This window comes from Theobroma umbraticum, unplaced genomic scaffold, assembly GCF_002168275.2.
Source record: "Theobroma umbraticum cultivar Fairchild unplaced genomic scaffold, ASM216827v3 scaffold_51.0, whole genome shotgun sequence".
In the NCBI taxonomy this organism is placed as follows: Eukaryota; Viridiplantae; Streptophyta; class Magnoliopsida; order Malvales; family Malvaceae; genus Theobroma; species Theobroma umbraticum.
The window spans coordinates 8,198,545-8,213,259 of record NW_018397260.1 but is presented as its reverse complement, the minus strand read 5'-3'; the positions used below and the strand labels follow the sequence as shown (position 1 = coordinate 8,213,259).

Below are 14,715 nucleotides of genomic sequence, written 5' to 3'. Positions count from 1 at the left end.
CTGTTTGGTATTTTTTTATATTAGATCAATTTTTTAAAAATATTTGATATATTTAATCTTTGATATAGTAAATCAAATCACTCAATTCACTAATTTACTCAACCCTATATATTTTTATTTAATCTGATATAATTTTTCAAGTATTGAATGGAAATGGTTTTTTTATTAAAAAATTAAAATAATAATTTTTAAGATATTTCTAAATAAGATTTTGATTTAATCAATTTAGTATTGATAAATTTTTTTTTAAGATTACAGCACATTAATTAACGTGAAAGAAGGTCACGTGCAAGGCACCGACCAGTGACCGATCGGAAAATCATATCAAGAACAGTCAACGATGGCTGACATGTTGCAACGTGTACGAATCCGAGAAGTTCTTGCGCCTTGTTATTCTAGGACCATTCTCAATCGTCATGGTCCATCGCTCATGCCTCTGCCTACAAAGAAGATCTAATATATTTTAATATCGTGTTGCCCCGGTCATTCCTTGCGCAAGAGGTAAATAAACAAAAAAGAAAAGATTACGGGTCCCACCACGTGGGATACGTGTATGGCCAGGATTTGCTCCAGTCCCTTTCAAACCAGACCAACCTCCAAGAACCCGAGGCAAATTATCAACGGCAATAATATCCGCAACGGCTATTTCAAATAATTGGATCCAACGGTCAAAATCGAATCGGCGGCTGCCGCCCAACAGTGTCTCCCGGGTCTTGGACTCAGAGGAGGTAGCCGACTGCAGCGGTTGTCGGTAAATTAGGAGGAATGGTCACATTTTAATTATAAAAATGAAATTAAAAATACAAACACAGTAAAAAGAAAATAAATAAAGTAGCCGTTGGGTTCATGGCTTCTATAAAAGAGGCACCGAGCTGACACAGCATTCATGAAAGTTTGGTGCAGAAAACTATAACAAAAAAAAGTCCAAATCCCCTTAGTTAGAAAAAGTGTCTTTTGGATCCGTTTGGGATCGAAATATTAACCATCTTTCCCTCGATGAAAGTGGATTTTTTTTATCTATAAAAAAACCCAATATTTTGATCTTATTTTCTCTTGATGAGGTTGAGAAATAGATGGTTTGATTCTCCTTTTTGTTCTTAGCATTTTCCTGAAGTTGTAAACATTCCTTTTTCTGTTTTGTCATTGAGAAAAGATATCCTCTGAGTTGTATAGATTTTGAAGCTTTTGTTTTTCAGACTTTGGATCATATTATTTTCAAAGATCATTTCTTTTTTTTATTATTGTATAAGCTTTCCTTGTTTTCCTTGCTTTCCAGGCTTTTGTTGTCAGATTTTTATCTTTCGTTCAAGTTATTCGGAAGTTATAAAGAGAAAAGAGCAGATTAACCCAATATCATGGATGCAATTTTCATGTCATCTTCAGGTAAGAAATCATTTTCTCCATACAAGCAACTCAAGAATATTCCGAAGAGAAATTCGGGAGCTCATGTCGTTTCAAAAGCAAGTGAAAACCTAGCTCCTACGAACATCATCCATGAAGGAGGGCTGCTGCTTGCTCCTCCACGATCTCTCTCCTTCTCTTTTCCTCCTTCAGCTTCTCTTCTCAATCCATTATTCTATCAAAATCATCACCAGCTGCAGCAACAGCAGCCACCTCTCCTTCCTCTTCCAACCCCTAACAAACCTCTCCACAGCTCTCTCCCTTCTCGAACCCGGAGCCTTTCTTCCTCTCCGTCTAACAGAAAAAACAACAGGAACAGAGGCCAATCTCTCACACCAAAGAGATCAAAATCAAAGCAACTCACTGGCAAAGTAGAGGAGCCAAAGAAAGATTCGAAGCCAGCAGATCAGGCGACGAAAACACAAGCCATAAGTAAGTCATTAGTCATGGCGTCAGCTAACAACCCGATAGGACCAGACCCGAATGATCTCCCTAAGGTCTTAGCTTCATCGTACCTAGCAACAGGAAACGTTGCAAAAGACTTGGAGAAGTTTTCAGGTTCTGTCTTTACCCTCTCCCCACCACCTAGCAGCCTGCCTTTGCCTAAGTTTTCGCTTAGACCAAAGCTTAGTTGCAACGCTGAAGCTGCTGGAGTCGATGCTGGAGCCACTGATAATCTCCGACGGCTCCTACGTCTCCGTTGAACGACGAAAGTTTTTATTGTCGTTCCGGTTCTGGTGCTGTGTGAAGGGTCTTTTCTGTAAATAAACGCCTTGCAAGAAGGGTATGCTTTCCTTCATCAGGCAGTAACTTTTATTTTTCCTTTTTCTCGTTCTTCTCCTTAATTTTCTTCTGCCATGGGAAAATATTGTGATCACCTCCTGTTTTTTTTTTTTAATTTGAGGTGCACAAGAGGAAGAAAAAGAAGGAAGGGTCGTTTCTCTAAGGCTTTGGGTTAAGAGATTGTTGAACTTTTTTCTTTGTTTTTGTAATTTAGATCCGTATGCATGAATATTGTGATCACCACCTTGTTTTTGAATAGGGGTGAACATACGTTACGTGTAAGGCTGTGCCACACTCTTTGTTTTAGTTTGATAATCGTAAGGGTGTTCTGGAACAGAAGATTGCCAGGGAATGTTACTTTCTTTCTTATTTAAATCAATAATACTACATGCATGATATCTGCGAAGCTTGTTCAATTGCATGATTCTATTTCATCGTCCGTAGAGTGCAGTGAAGCATGAGAAGAAGAAAATTTTTCTTGTCGGATAAATAGGATTTTATCATACAAAAGAAACAGGAAAAATCCCTGCTACAACAAATAACAGTCCTGCAAAAGCAAGAAAATAAGTACAATCTGTTCCCACTGTTTATAAGCGCCAATCATGCCAAATTCTACATGAAAATTAGATTCTCTGAAGCAGCAATACTCTCAATGTCCGAAGCAGCCTCCCGTAAAGTCTGTTGTTCCTTTCTCTCCAGGGCAAAGTAAATAAGCATACCAGGCTAGTCTAAGAGCCACAAACAGTATATTCTACATGACAATCACCGCATCTGTTGTTCCTTTCTCTCCAGGGCAAAGTAAACAAGCATACCAGGCTACTCTAAGAACCACAAGCAGTATAATTCCACATGAAAATCACCTCAGATAGTAATGAAACTTACACACAATCGGCGGAACAAAATTTTTTTCAACAAAAAATTGGAAGCTGATTTTTTAATATAACTTTTCCTTGATCCAAAGCCATGATAGAAGATGAGTCCCAAAAACCCTTAAAACTGCTCCTGCCTCTTACACTGGTGCCCGCAGCTCTGGAAAGTTGAACAGAGACTCAATTTTCCGTGTCCTTAAACTTACAATTTGGGCATACAAGGAATACAGTCTGCCCTTCATCAGCTGATCTCATCTGTATAGGAAAAGATAGAGAGAGAGAGAAATGATCAGGAATCAGACACACAGAAGAAAAAAAACTGTTTATTGAGACGTAGTTTTACTTGTCTGGTAGTGTACTCAAGCTCTGGATGTCCACACTTTTTACAAGTCTGTTTGATCAACTGCATATAAAGTTAATACTAAAACTGTGAGTAACAGATTTCAAGATATGCCTCTATTTTTAACTTTATAAAAGTAATTACCGCTGCTGATTCTTTAGTTTTCATCCCTTCACTAACATGTGAGATGCCCAGGTCTCTCCGTATATCCTGCATCATTAAAAGCACATGGGGTAAAATAACTTAACATCGAGAACATGAAAAGAGGCGTGAAAGAAAGAGAGGAAGGCTATCAGCGAGCAAATGCAACTAGCTGATCTAGATACAGGAAAAGAACCCATCTAGCTGCATTCATAATAGATTAACCATTCTTCATATGCATTCTATCAGTGCTCTCTAAGCTACATCATAGAAGAAGAATTGATTTTTCTGAAAAGAAGAAAAGGGAAAAACCAACAATGACCGACTTATTAGGTGCCAATGTGGACCACTTTCTCATATACTCCAGCCACTAGGAACATCTCAATATGTGAAGGAAAAGTTGCAGAATCTCTCTTTATCTCTGATCCAGAACAAGAAACCGCCCAAATAAAGAAAGAAAATACTATCCCAATTCATTTGTAATCTCACTCTTGTCTCTCGAATCAGCATAGCCATTTGATTAAAAAGACCGTTCATTACAATCATCATCTTTTTCCAACACATAATTAAGCTGCCATCATCATATCAGTGATAGCTAGCCAACAAAATAGAAGTACCAAAGTTCAAGGCATACCTCAGCAGTAATGGTGTAACCTATTTCTCTTCCCAAAATCCCTGAAAGATATTGGTAACAAACTCAGTAAAGTAGAAGATCAATAAGATAAAACAATAGTTTACATAGATTTCTCCAAAACAGAAATTTAAGCAACGATTAAACTGCTAGTAATAATATTTCACTGAATGATATTAACTGAAAATAGGAGCATGGCTGTGAAAACATAAGACAAATCCAGTATCTAAATTAAGTTTCTTTCAGTTCTGTAGAAAACAACGTTTCTTGAAGTTTGGATTGATCACGCACACAAAAAAAAAAAAACCGTGAATTTTGAAATAAATCAAGTGGGTACCTTTTGCACTGGGCTTAAACTTGCACAATGGGCATTCAGCATACTTGGGTGATACCAAAGACAGCATTGAACCACAGAAGCTACAGAACATGAAGTCACGTGCTTGAGAATATGCCATGAATTTCCTTCACCAAACTGTCGACTGGGGCACTTTATTACATGTCAAAGAAAACAGAAATAATTAACAAGAAAGCAATTTTTTCTTTTTTGTGAACAACAGGATTAAACTAGCACAATTGAACCATTAAAACCAATTCTCTGAGAGACAACTACAAACACTTGTCACCCATAGCTACCCAGACGCATAGAGTAAGACGCCACATTCCAGTTCCCATTTTTTTACTTACAACACTTCCCAAAAAAGAAACAAAAATCTTTCCAACGGATTCAAATTAAAATTTAGTGAAAAGGACATAAAAATTCAAGAAAAACCCGACAAAAAAAAACCCAAAAATCTAATTATTAAACCAAAAAAAGCTAATTAGAGAACAAGAAACTGGGGAGCTCACCACTACAAGAGGTAAATCTTAATTCTTGTTCTGTAATGATTAGCTTCGGCCAATGTGGCTGGGAAACTAATGAATGATAAACCCTTCTTTCTGGCCAGTGTATCAGAGAATTGTTCAAGTGTAAAACCCTAGCGTTTGGCCTTAGCGTTTACGTAGGTCCATGCGAAAGGCTCGGGTAGAGGCCCAGTCAAATACTTTCTACATTGGGCCCCAGGCTCCTCCAGAGCGCCCATTGTATTATTCGACCTAACATAATAAAGAATTCATCTTTAAAAATGATAAATTCAGTTGGCCAATTTTTTAAATCAAAGTTTAGGAAGTTGTTTACATTTAATAATTACTCTCTCCGTCTCTTTTATTTATTTATTTAATACCTCAAAATGAAATTGTCCTTTTCTTAGACATCTAATATTTTTATTTTTTAATTATAAATTTGTTTTTCATAATGAAAAATATTAAGAAGTCTTGAATATTTATATTTATAAAAAAATATAAATTTTAATATAAAATATATCAAATCCAAAGCTTTTATCTCAATTTTGATGAAAATAAAAAAGAGAAAAAAAAAAGATGATAGGGAGTTGTATAAATTGCTTCGCTCTTGATCACTGACACTGAAAAGAAAGTTCAGTTGAGAATATGAAAAGTTGCAATTATTTCTTCCATAAATCCTATCCTAGTGAGGCAATGAGATGTTGGTGTAAACATCATCAACAGTGACATAAACAGTAAGGTATAAGTATTCAAACTCAAATTCTGGAGAAAGGTGGAATGATTTGATTAGAATTTAACGGCCGAAAGCAATCCAATTTAACATAATGGTTCAAATGGATAACAATGGAAAAACAAATTATAGGAAATAAGCATTATTCGCATTCCCTGATTTCGGTGAAATGTCAAATATCATGTCGGAAATGTAATCCCAACAAAGGGCGGTGGTGGCTGGAAAGACAAAAGTCTGATTCCAAGATTGCTTAACTCAACAATGGAAAAGAGTGGGAAAAATGGTTCATGCACGAAGGCTCAATATTCAATTCCAGGATGATTTACCCATGTGATTAAGAGTACCAAACACCCTTTTGCATACTTCCATTGGAAGTTTATCAAATCTTAGCAAAAAAAAGTTTCTAACATCACATGGTGTGGTGGTGGTCCTTCACTCTCCCCTCCATGATAGAGAGCAGCTCTGTGAAGTTAATGTGTCTAATTATTATACTAATTCTTTTGTTTCCCAAAACCAGGGTCCCCAGTGGAAGGAAAGATGGCTGTTAAGGGGTTGATGATGGTTATGAAACAACTAAGCCGGCTTGGATTCTTTTGCTTAATTGCTGGGAAGTTGACAGCAATTTGAATTATGTTTTCTGTAAACATAAAATAAATAGCATCGATTAATTTCAAATGACAGTTAAGGAGCCGAGTGGTTGGTTGGCCAACTAAGTTAACTTTGCATTTATAGGCGCGGGAGTGGGCTGCCTCTCATCAACACCAACGCAGGAACCCCATGACTTAATTCCTTTCCTGCTTCGTGTCCAGTATTTATCATCTATCCCAATCCTTCCCAGACATTTGTGGGCGTTGTTCTTCTTGGTAAAATGGAAGAAGTGGAGCTCATTGACCAGAATTCGCATCCAAAAACGGAGCAACCATCGAGTTCGGCCAAAAGCAAACCTGTTTCATTCCTTGGCCTATTTGCAGCTGCTGATAAATTAGATTGCGCCTTGATGTTATTTGGAAGTTTAGGGGCGTGCATACATGGGGCTGCTCTGCCGGTGTTCTTCATTTTGTTTGGTCGCATGATTGATTCTTTAGGACATCTGTCTTCAAATCCTCAAAAATTGTCTGTTCGGGTTTCTGAGGTACTACGCCAATTCAATCCCTCTGAAATCTTTGTTTAGTGATGACATGGAAGCTAGGTTTAGGGTATGTTAAGTCCTGTCGAGTCGAAGCGTGTGCATTGTGTCCTGTTCTTCGATCTAAAATTGGTTCAACAAAAATTTGTTTAAGCAATCATCATATTGTCCACTTCCGGAGAAGTGATTCAGATGAAGGCGATCATGGCAATTCTTGCCACCAAGAATTGAGAGAAGTGGCGGTTGGACTGTTGTTGTGTAGTAAATTCTACAAAGCATACAAACAAGGGATGAAAATTGCAAAAAGACAAACTGGAGGCATTTCCATTATCAATTCTTAATCCGTTTTACTTCTTTTCATCCTCACTTTTTTCTTCCAATTAGAATCCAGCATCATGTTAGCAAATATAGTATCTGAATTCTCCTCAAGTGACCAGATTTTGCTTGATATTTGACATCTTCTTTCCTGCAGCATGCTCTGTACTTGGTCTACCTTGGTCTCGTTGTTTTCGCATCAGCATGGATCGGTATGTTTCATGTTTCTCAGTCCTCTCTGGCTTCTACAGTTTCCATTTTTTTTTCAAAGTACCGCTCAGCTTTGCTTTGCCGACTGCAGTATTAACATCCTTCTTGATATTATCTTTTCAGGTGTTGCATTCTGGATGCAAACTGGGGAAAGGCAGACAGCTCGTTTGCGTCTGAAATACCTTCAGTCAGTTTTAAGAAAAGATATAAGCTTCTTTGACACTGAAGCCAGCGATTCTAACATTATTTTTCATATTTCAAGTGATGCAATTCTTGTCCAAGATGCAATTGGTGACAAGGTATGTTGCCAAAGAGAGGAATATGATGGTTCTCAGTTCTCAGAATGTTCAAACTTGGATAAGATACTTACTTTAATACTATTCTTGTGTATCCTGACGCAGACAGGCCACGCGATCCGTTACCTGTCTCAATTTGTTGTTGGGTTTGCCATTGGATTTACATCTGTATGGAAGCTTACACTACTTACCTTGGCTGTAGTTCCGCTGATAGCTATTGCAGGCGGAGCTTATACCATTATCATGTCCACTCTATCAGAAAAAGGTGAGGCTGCTTATGCTGAAGCTGGGAAGGTCGCAGAAGAGGTAAATTACATGCACGATGAAGGCTCCAAACCTTCTTTCCTTCACAAGAAATACCAAACTGGTAGAATTTTAAGAAGAGATTGAATATATCTGCTTCAAATGGTTATTGATTTTATGTCACTGTGAGTATGTCCAGAAGTTATGTGTCTGGGCTGAACCCAAGTTAGGCCATCCTTTTGCAGTAGACTCCACGAACAACTAACAAAGAAAATTCACATATATTTCAATTTAATTTGATAGCCATGCCAACTACTTTTCTTGATTTCTCACTCATGGAGGTAGCTTTTTTTTTTGCGTCTTAATTCAGGTTATTTCACAGATTCGCACAGTATACGCATTTGTAGGGGAGGAAAGGGCAGTTAAAGCATACTCTGATTCACTTGAAAATGCTCTTAAAATGGGGAAGAAAAGTGGACTTGCAAAGGGGGTGGGAGTTGGATTTACGTATGGACTGCTGTTCTGTGCCTGGGCCTTGCTTCTTTGGTATGCCAGCATACTTGTCAGACATGGTAAAACAAATGGAGGGAAAGCGTTTACAACGATTATCAATGTCATCTTTAGTGGATTGTAAGTATACTCTGAATGTGGTAGCAAAATTTGTTATGCTGTTTTATCTCTCGTTAATCGAAATTGATGATAAAAAACAGGTGTTTTGCTTTTGCAGTGCTTTAGGTCAAGCAGCGCCAAACCTTGCTGCCATTGCTAAAGGCCGGGCAGCTGCTGCCAATATCTTCAGCATGATTGAAACAGACTCAAAGCCTTCAAGGCAGTCAGATGGTGAAACCATCTTGCCAGAAGTTGCTGGAAAAATTGAGTTTTGTGAGGTCTGTTTTGCTTATCCTTCGCGGCCCAATATGGTGTTTGAGGATTTGAGCTTCTCCATAGATGCTGGGAAGACGTTTGCATTTGTAGGTCACAGTGGTTCAGGAAAGAGCACCATTATATCCATGGTTCAACGTTTCTATGACCCCATTTCAGGTAAGACCAAAATTCTGCATTGAGTTACAATAGTTTCACTTCTCGATGTTTAATTTATGGAACTTTAGATTGTGGCTGATACACCGGAGTTCAACAGGTAAAATACTATTGGATGGACATGATATTAAGAATCTCCAGTTAAAATGGTTGAGAGAACAAATGGGATTGGTTAGTCAAGAACCCGCTCTGTTTGACACATCGTTAGCTGGCAATATCCTACTTGGTAAAGAAGATGCGGATATGGAGCAGGTTATAGTAGCCGCCAAAGCTGCTAATGCACATTCTTTCATCGAGGAACTACCTGATAGTTATAACACACAGGTGTGTCCTCCAAAGGCCTTGCATTGTACAAGAAACTGAAACAATTACCAGTGGCTCTCCTTTTGTGATGATATGAGGCACATGTATCAAATTTAAGGACTAGGATGGCCACATTTTAATTTTTGTTGTCTTCCCTTTCTCTACAGATGTGTGACTGTGACGAATGCTTAAGTGTGATGCTTTGACAGTTTGTTAATTTTAGGTCGGAGAGGGAGGAACTCAGCTTTCTGGAGGGCAAAAACAAAGAATTGCCATTGCAAGAGCCATGCTGAGAAACCCAAAGATATTGCTTCTAGATGAGGCCACTAGCGCTCTTGATGCAGAATCAGAGCTCATAGTTCAGCAAGCACTAGATAAGATAGTGTCAAATCGAACTACAATTATTGTGGCACATCGATTATCAACTGTCCGAGATGTTGACACCATCATTGTTTTGAAGAATGGCCAGGTTGTCGAGCGTGGGAACCACATGGATTTGATATCTAAGAATGGAGAATACGCAACTCTAGTGAGCTTGCAGGTATCAGAAAACATTGCAAATTCAACCTCTATATGTTCTTCTGATGCTTCTGGAAGTTCTAGCTTCCGACAACCTCCCAACACTCAAAATCCTGGACTGGATTCACGGTCAATTTCAATAAAAGAATTGGGGCAAAGTGATCAAAACTCATCTCAGCAAAACTTTGCTCCTACTTCATCAATAGGGAAACTACTAAAACTTAATGCACCAGAATGGCCCTATGCATTGCTTGGCTCGGTAGGTGCAATTCTGGCGGGCATGGAAGCTCCACTATTTGCCTTTGGAATCACGCATGTCTTGACTGCATTCTACTCTCCTCATGATATCCAAATTAAGAAAGACGTTGAAAGAGTGGCTCTTATATTTGTTGGTCTGGCTATTCTCACCATTCCAATATATCTGCTGCAACACTATTTTTACACCTTAATGGGAGAGCACCTGACAGCTCGTGTGCGTTTATCAATGTTCTCAGGTTCTTTTCTACTTTCCAATCTAGAAAGATGATTCTGATAAATACAATTAGATTGATGGAACATTCATCACATAGGCAAATCCTCTGCAGCAAAACGAAGTACATTTCAGTTCTTCATATTAATCGTATTATAACCTAATCAGGTTTTTTTTTCTTCAAGTGCAGCTATCCTTTCCAATGAGGTTGGCTGGTTCGACATGAATGAGAACAATACTGGTTCATTAACAGGTGCTTTAGCTGCAGATGCAACCCTTGTACGAAGTGCTCTAGCCGATCGGCTATCCACAATTGTCCAGAATGTAGCACTTACCGTGACAGCATTTGTGATTGCATTCACTTTAAGCTGGCGCATAGCATCTGTTACCATTGCCTCTTTTCCCTTACTCATAGGTGCTTCCATAACTGAGGTATGGTTTAGAAACTCTCTTAATTGCAACTAGGTTGTTTCAATCATGTCTGTTAATGGCGATGCACTCCCTCTATGCCATTTTTCTCTTTCTTCAAAATTGCAGCAACTATTTCTTAAGGGATTTGGAGGGAATTACAGCCATGCCTACTCCAGAGCAACTGCTGTGGCACGCGAAGCAATTGTCAACATTCGTACTGTTGCTTCATTTGGGGTTGAAGACCGGATCTCAATCCAGTTTGCCTCTCAACTAAACGAACCAAAGAAGCAAGCATTTCTGCGAGGTCATATTTCAGGTGTTGGATATGGCGTATCACAGCTATTTGCCTTCTGTTCCTATGCCCTAGGCCTTTGGTATGCATCAGTGCTAATCAAGCAAAAACAATCCAACTTTGGAGACATCATGAAGTCTTTTATGGTTTTGATAATCACTGCATTGGCAGTAGCTGAAACACTTGCTCTCACACCAGACATTGTGAAGGGGTCACAAACACTTGGGTCTGTTTTTGGAATTCTTTACAGGAAAACATCAGTTGAACCGAACGATTCCACATCAACCATCGTATCTGAGATCAGAGGAGATATAGAGTTCAGAAATGTAAGTTTCAGGTACCCAATGAGACCTGATGTCACCATTTTTCAGGACTTAAACCTGAAAACTTCGGCTGGAAGGAGTCTAGCCGTTGTTGGACAAAGTGGGTCAGGGAAAAGCACTGTGATCGCACTAATTATGCGATTTTATGATCCCATTTCCGGGGAAGTCATGGTTGATGGTTATGATATAAAGTCATTAAACTTGAGATCATTGAGGCTGAAAATGAGTTTAGTTCAGCAGGAGCCAGCATTGTTCTCAACCACAATATACGAAAACATCAAGTATGGGAAAGAGGAAGCATCAGAGATTGAGATACTGAAAGCAGCAAGAGCAGCCAATGCTCATCGATTCATCAGCAGAATGCCCGAGGGATACCAAACTAACGTGGGAGACAGGGGGGTACAGTTATCAGGGGGCCAAAAGCAGAGGGTGGCAATCGCTAGAGCAATCCTGAAAAACCCTTCCATTCTTCTTCTCGATGAAGCTACAAGTGCATTGGACACAGAATCTGAGAAACTAGTCCAGGAGGCTCTGGATAATCTCATGGAAGGCCGTACCACAGTTGTGGTAGCTCACAGGCTATCAACTATTCGCAATGCAGACACCATTGCGGTGCTGCAACAAGGAAAGGTAGTTGAAATTGGCAGCCACGAGCAGCTGGCGAGGAAACCTGGCGGTGTCTATAAACAATTAGTCAGTCTACAGCAGTAGAGGAGCACCCATCACCCCTGAGCGCAAACATGATATTCAGCTGCTTGAAATCGAAACTTAGCATTAAAATTTTCCCCTTGCTTGTCCATATTCCGCAAGCATCCGAAGCATACAGTAGTTTCTATAGAATTTTATAGATGAATGTGTTGTAATCCAATGAAAATACAATTAATTATTACTGTATGTTAAAACTGCAAATTGCTGAAAATGATCTTATGATCTCTTCATAATATGATTTTTTCCCAAATTTCAGTAAACATCATTTCTTGATCCTGCAAGCCTTTGAATTGATCTAAAGTATTTTAAATATGTATCATGCCATGGATAAAAGTTTTGTCGATTGACTCTCAGAATTTATTGTCTGCAATGATCAGTCTATCATCATTAATGTAATAGCTACCCTTCCTTTAGAAATAAAATGACTGGTCTGTGCCCATTGACGATATTTTAGATTTTTTCATTTAAATATTGAAAAAATCTGAATTATTTCATTTTCTACAAAAAATTATTTTTTATTGCATTTTAAATTTTTTTATCTTGTGTCATATTCATACAAAAACTTAATCTTGATGCAAAATTAATAACTAATAGATTTAATATCAATTAATATTTTTTATCCAATGAATTATTCTAATGATGTAACAAAAAATGTCGCATTAACCAATTAACATCACAAGCCACTTTGTCATGTCAATAAATTATGTTATAGCTCGTATTGATTAAAAATGCCTTTGAATTGTTATTAATTTTTTATTAAAATAAAAATTTTATATAAATTCATATAAAATAATAAATACTTTTTCAAATGCAATAAAATAAAAATAATTTTTTTTTTAATATTGAAACCACCTTTTCTGTCAAAACTCAAATTCAATAATTCAAAACTCAAGTACTACGTGTGCATGATATTGCCAAGAAGAAGTGAATTCAAATTCGGCGCACAAGGCGGACCCCTAAATTTGAAAATTGAAAACGGGCAGGCGCAGGAGCAGGGATGGATCGTTTCAGCCAAGGCCTTATTCAAAGTGCCACGGCTTTAGAAACACTCCGAAGACCCGGTAGGCAGGCATCTAGCTTTTGATTTTTTATTGGGGTCTGTGACTTTGCACTTTGAACTACTTTTAATAATCTTTATTCCAACCCCTTGTTTTTTATTATTTTTCAATTGAGGACATGAAAGTACAAAATTGAAACCCTCATCAATATTTTTTCACAAATAGTAATAATTAAAACATTAATTGATTCATCTGAATTAACTAATGATCGATCCCTTATTTTTTTTATTTTTAAAGTTAATTTATCCATCACAATATGCTAAAAGTGCATTGCCATTTGGCTTTGCTTTGTGTGTGTGTGTGTGTGTTTCTTGATAATAAACTAATGATCATCTTATCATGTTAATTATTACCTTCAATTAGAGTTAACTATAAATAATAAGTAAAATTAATATTAAAAAAGTGAATTTCGCTAATACTTTTTATGATTTGAACTTTTTTTATATGATAGATTGTGATTTATTTTTTTAATTAATATCGAGTGAATAATTTTCATTTTGATAAGAGGTTAGATTATTCATTTTTTTCAATAAAGTTATAAAAACTGTTATATATGAAAAAAAGATAATTTAGAATTGAAAGTATTGTGGCAATTTAATGAAAAAAATTAATAACTTAATTTTTATGAGAACAGAAATTATTTATAAATATTAATTAAGAAAATCACAAATAAACACTTGAGAAAAAATTGAAATTACAAAAAATGTAGATAGGATTTATCCTAAAAATTAATAGTATCAATTTATGGTGAGAAATTTATGCTTTTTTGGCAGATAAAAATGGTTAGGTTGCAATTTACATTAAGGTATTTTTTTATGTTTAGGAAAAAAGAAACAAAATAGAAATAAAATAAAAGAAGGGATGATAATAGTGTGTGGTAAATGATGATAAGAAGTTGTTATAGAGGCCTAGCTGGTGAGAGGCTGGCTAGGTCAGCTTACGATTCAACAGCATTTGTGATTTCGATTTCTCTCTCTGTCTCTCTCCCTCTCTTTCTCTGCCCCGTTTCCCCCCTCTCATTTTGCCATCTTCGCCCTTTTCTGTCTCTCTCTCTCTCTTTCTCTCCCTTTCCTTTCTGTTCACTAGCTTCGACTCTCCATTCAATCTGTTCCTTAGAGTTTGGTCGTAGAGAGAAGCGATGAGGCCTGTGGATCTCATTCTTTGTTTAACCAACAAGAGCGTGTAGCAAATCTGAGAAAGAAAAGCCGCGAACCCCCCAGATTCTTGGAAAAAGAATTCCAAGATTTGGAAGTAAAAGGAGAAGGGGGGGAAAAGCAGGCTGTAGGCGATTTGGTATTTTTGGTATACTTTTTAATTTCGTACGGCGGAGGAGAAAAATGAGCGCCTCGAGATTCATAAAGTGCGTCACCGTCGGCGATGGCGCCGTCGGAAAGACCTGCATGCTGATTTCCTACACAAGCAATACTTTCCCTACGGTGAAGCCTTTTACGCTGTCCTTTTTTCTGAATTTTCGGATCTTTGTTGCATGATCGCATGATTTATTAGCATTTTTTTTTAAATTTTCCATTTGGTTCACAATAGATGGCTGATTAGTTATATATTTATTTCTGGATAAATGAAGGAAGAATTGTTTAGAATTGATGATGTTCGACTGAGCTTTGTTAAAGATTTCTACAGTTTTGAGATTACTCTGGAAATTTTGTTGTCT

General features: G+C 37.4%; 4 protein-coding genes across 4 annotated transcripts in view; 3 read left to right on the top strand and 1 right to left on the bottom strand.

Annotated features, from left to right (window-relative positions):
- The first annotated feature begins 873 nt into the window (after positions 1-873).
- LOC110416152 (uncharacterized) lies at positions 874-2,536 on the top strand. Its single transcript, XM_021428014.2, has one exon. It carries the CDS (start codon positions 1,356-1,358, stop codon positions 2,103-2,105), a length of 750 nt encoding a protein of 249 aa, XP_021283689.1. The 5' UTR covers positions 874-1,355; the 3' UTR covers positions 2,106-2,536.
- Positions 2,537-2,648: 112 nt separating this feature from the next.
- On the bottom strand, positions 2,649-5,158 carry LOC110416155 (DNA-directed RNA polymerase I subunit RPA12-like protein). The gene is made up of 6 exons (XM_021428017.1): positions 5,012-5,158; positions 4,503-4,652; positions 4,169-4,209; positions 3,538-3,603; positions 3,397-3,456; positions 2,649-3,308 (listed from the first exon to the last, which is right to left on the bottom strand). The coding sequence occupies exons 2-6, from the start codon at positions 4,618-4,620 to the stop codon at positions 3,234-3,236; spliced, it is 360 nt and encodes a 119-aa protein (XP_021283692.1). The 5' UTR covers positions 4,621-4,652; positions 5,012-5,158; the 3' UTR covers positions 2,649-3,233.
- A 902-nt stretch (positions 5,159-6,060) lies between these two features.
- LOC110416139 (ABC transporter B family member 13-like) lies at positions 6,061-12,262 on the top strand. The gene is made up of 10 exons (XM_021427992.2): positions 6,061-6,867; positions 7,334-7,388; positions 7,510-7,685; positions 7,788-7,988; positions 8,296-8,555; positions 8,653-8,966; positions 9,064-9,287; positions 9,490-10,279; positions 10,445-10,686; positions 10,792-12,262. Exons 1-10 carry the CDS (start codon positions 6,604-6,606, stop codon positions 11,989-11,991), a joined length of 3,726 nt encoding a protein of 1,241 aa, XP_021283667.1. The 5' UTR covers positions 6,061-6,603; the 3' UTR covers positions 11,992-12,262.
- A 1,690-nt stretch (positions 12,263-13,952) lies between these two features.
- LOC110416153 (rac-like GTP-binding protein 5) overlaps positions 13,953-14,715 on the top strand; it is a 2,395-nt gene continuing 1,632 nt past the window's right edge. Inside the window, exon 1 of the mRNA XM_021428015.2 lies at positions 13,953-14,482. Coding sequence (XP_021283690.1) covers positions 14,384-14,482 — 99 coding nt within the window. The 5' untranslated portion in view covers positions 13,953-14,383. The remainder of the gene's footprint in view (positions 14,483-14,715) is intronic.

What these genes read in the sequence shown, in the direction of transcription:
- LOC110416152 (XM_021428014.2), top strand. Translation starts at nt 1,356, where the DNA reads ATGGATGCAATTTTCATGTCATCTTCAGGTAAGAAATCATTTTCTCCA.
- LOC110416155 (XM_021428017.1), bottom strand. Translation starts at nt 4,620, where the DNA reads ATGGCATATTCTCAAGCACGTGACTTCATGTTCTGTAGCTTCTGTGGT. An exon ending in GTTACACCATTACTGCTGAG is followed by an intron (nt 3,604 to 4,168) that starts GTATGCCTTGAA and finishes TTAATGATGCAG; the next exon opens with GATATACGGAGAGACCTGGG. An exon ending in TTGAGTACACTACCAGACAA is followed by an intron (nt 3,309 to 3,396) that starts GTAAAACTACGT and finishes TTTCCTATACAG; the next exon opens with ATGAGATCAGCTGATGAAGG.
- LOC110416139 (XM_021427992.2), top strand. Translation starts at nt 6,604, where the DNA reads ATGGAAGAAGTGGAGCTCATTGACCAGAATTCGCATCCAAAAACGGAG. An exon ending in AAGATGCAATTGGTGACAAG is followed by an intron (nt 7,686 to 7,787) that starts GTATGTTGCCAA and finishes ATCCTGACGCAG; the next exon opens with ACAGGCCACGCGATCCGTTA. An exon ending in TTTCTATGACCCCATTTCAG is followed by an intron (nt 8,967 to 9,063) that starts GTAAGACCAAAA and finishes GGAGTTCAACAG; the next exon opens with GTAAAATACTATTGGATGGA.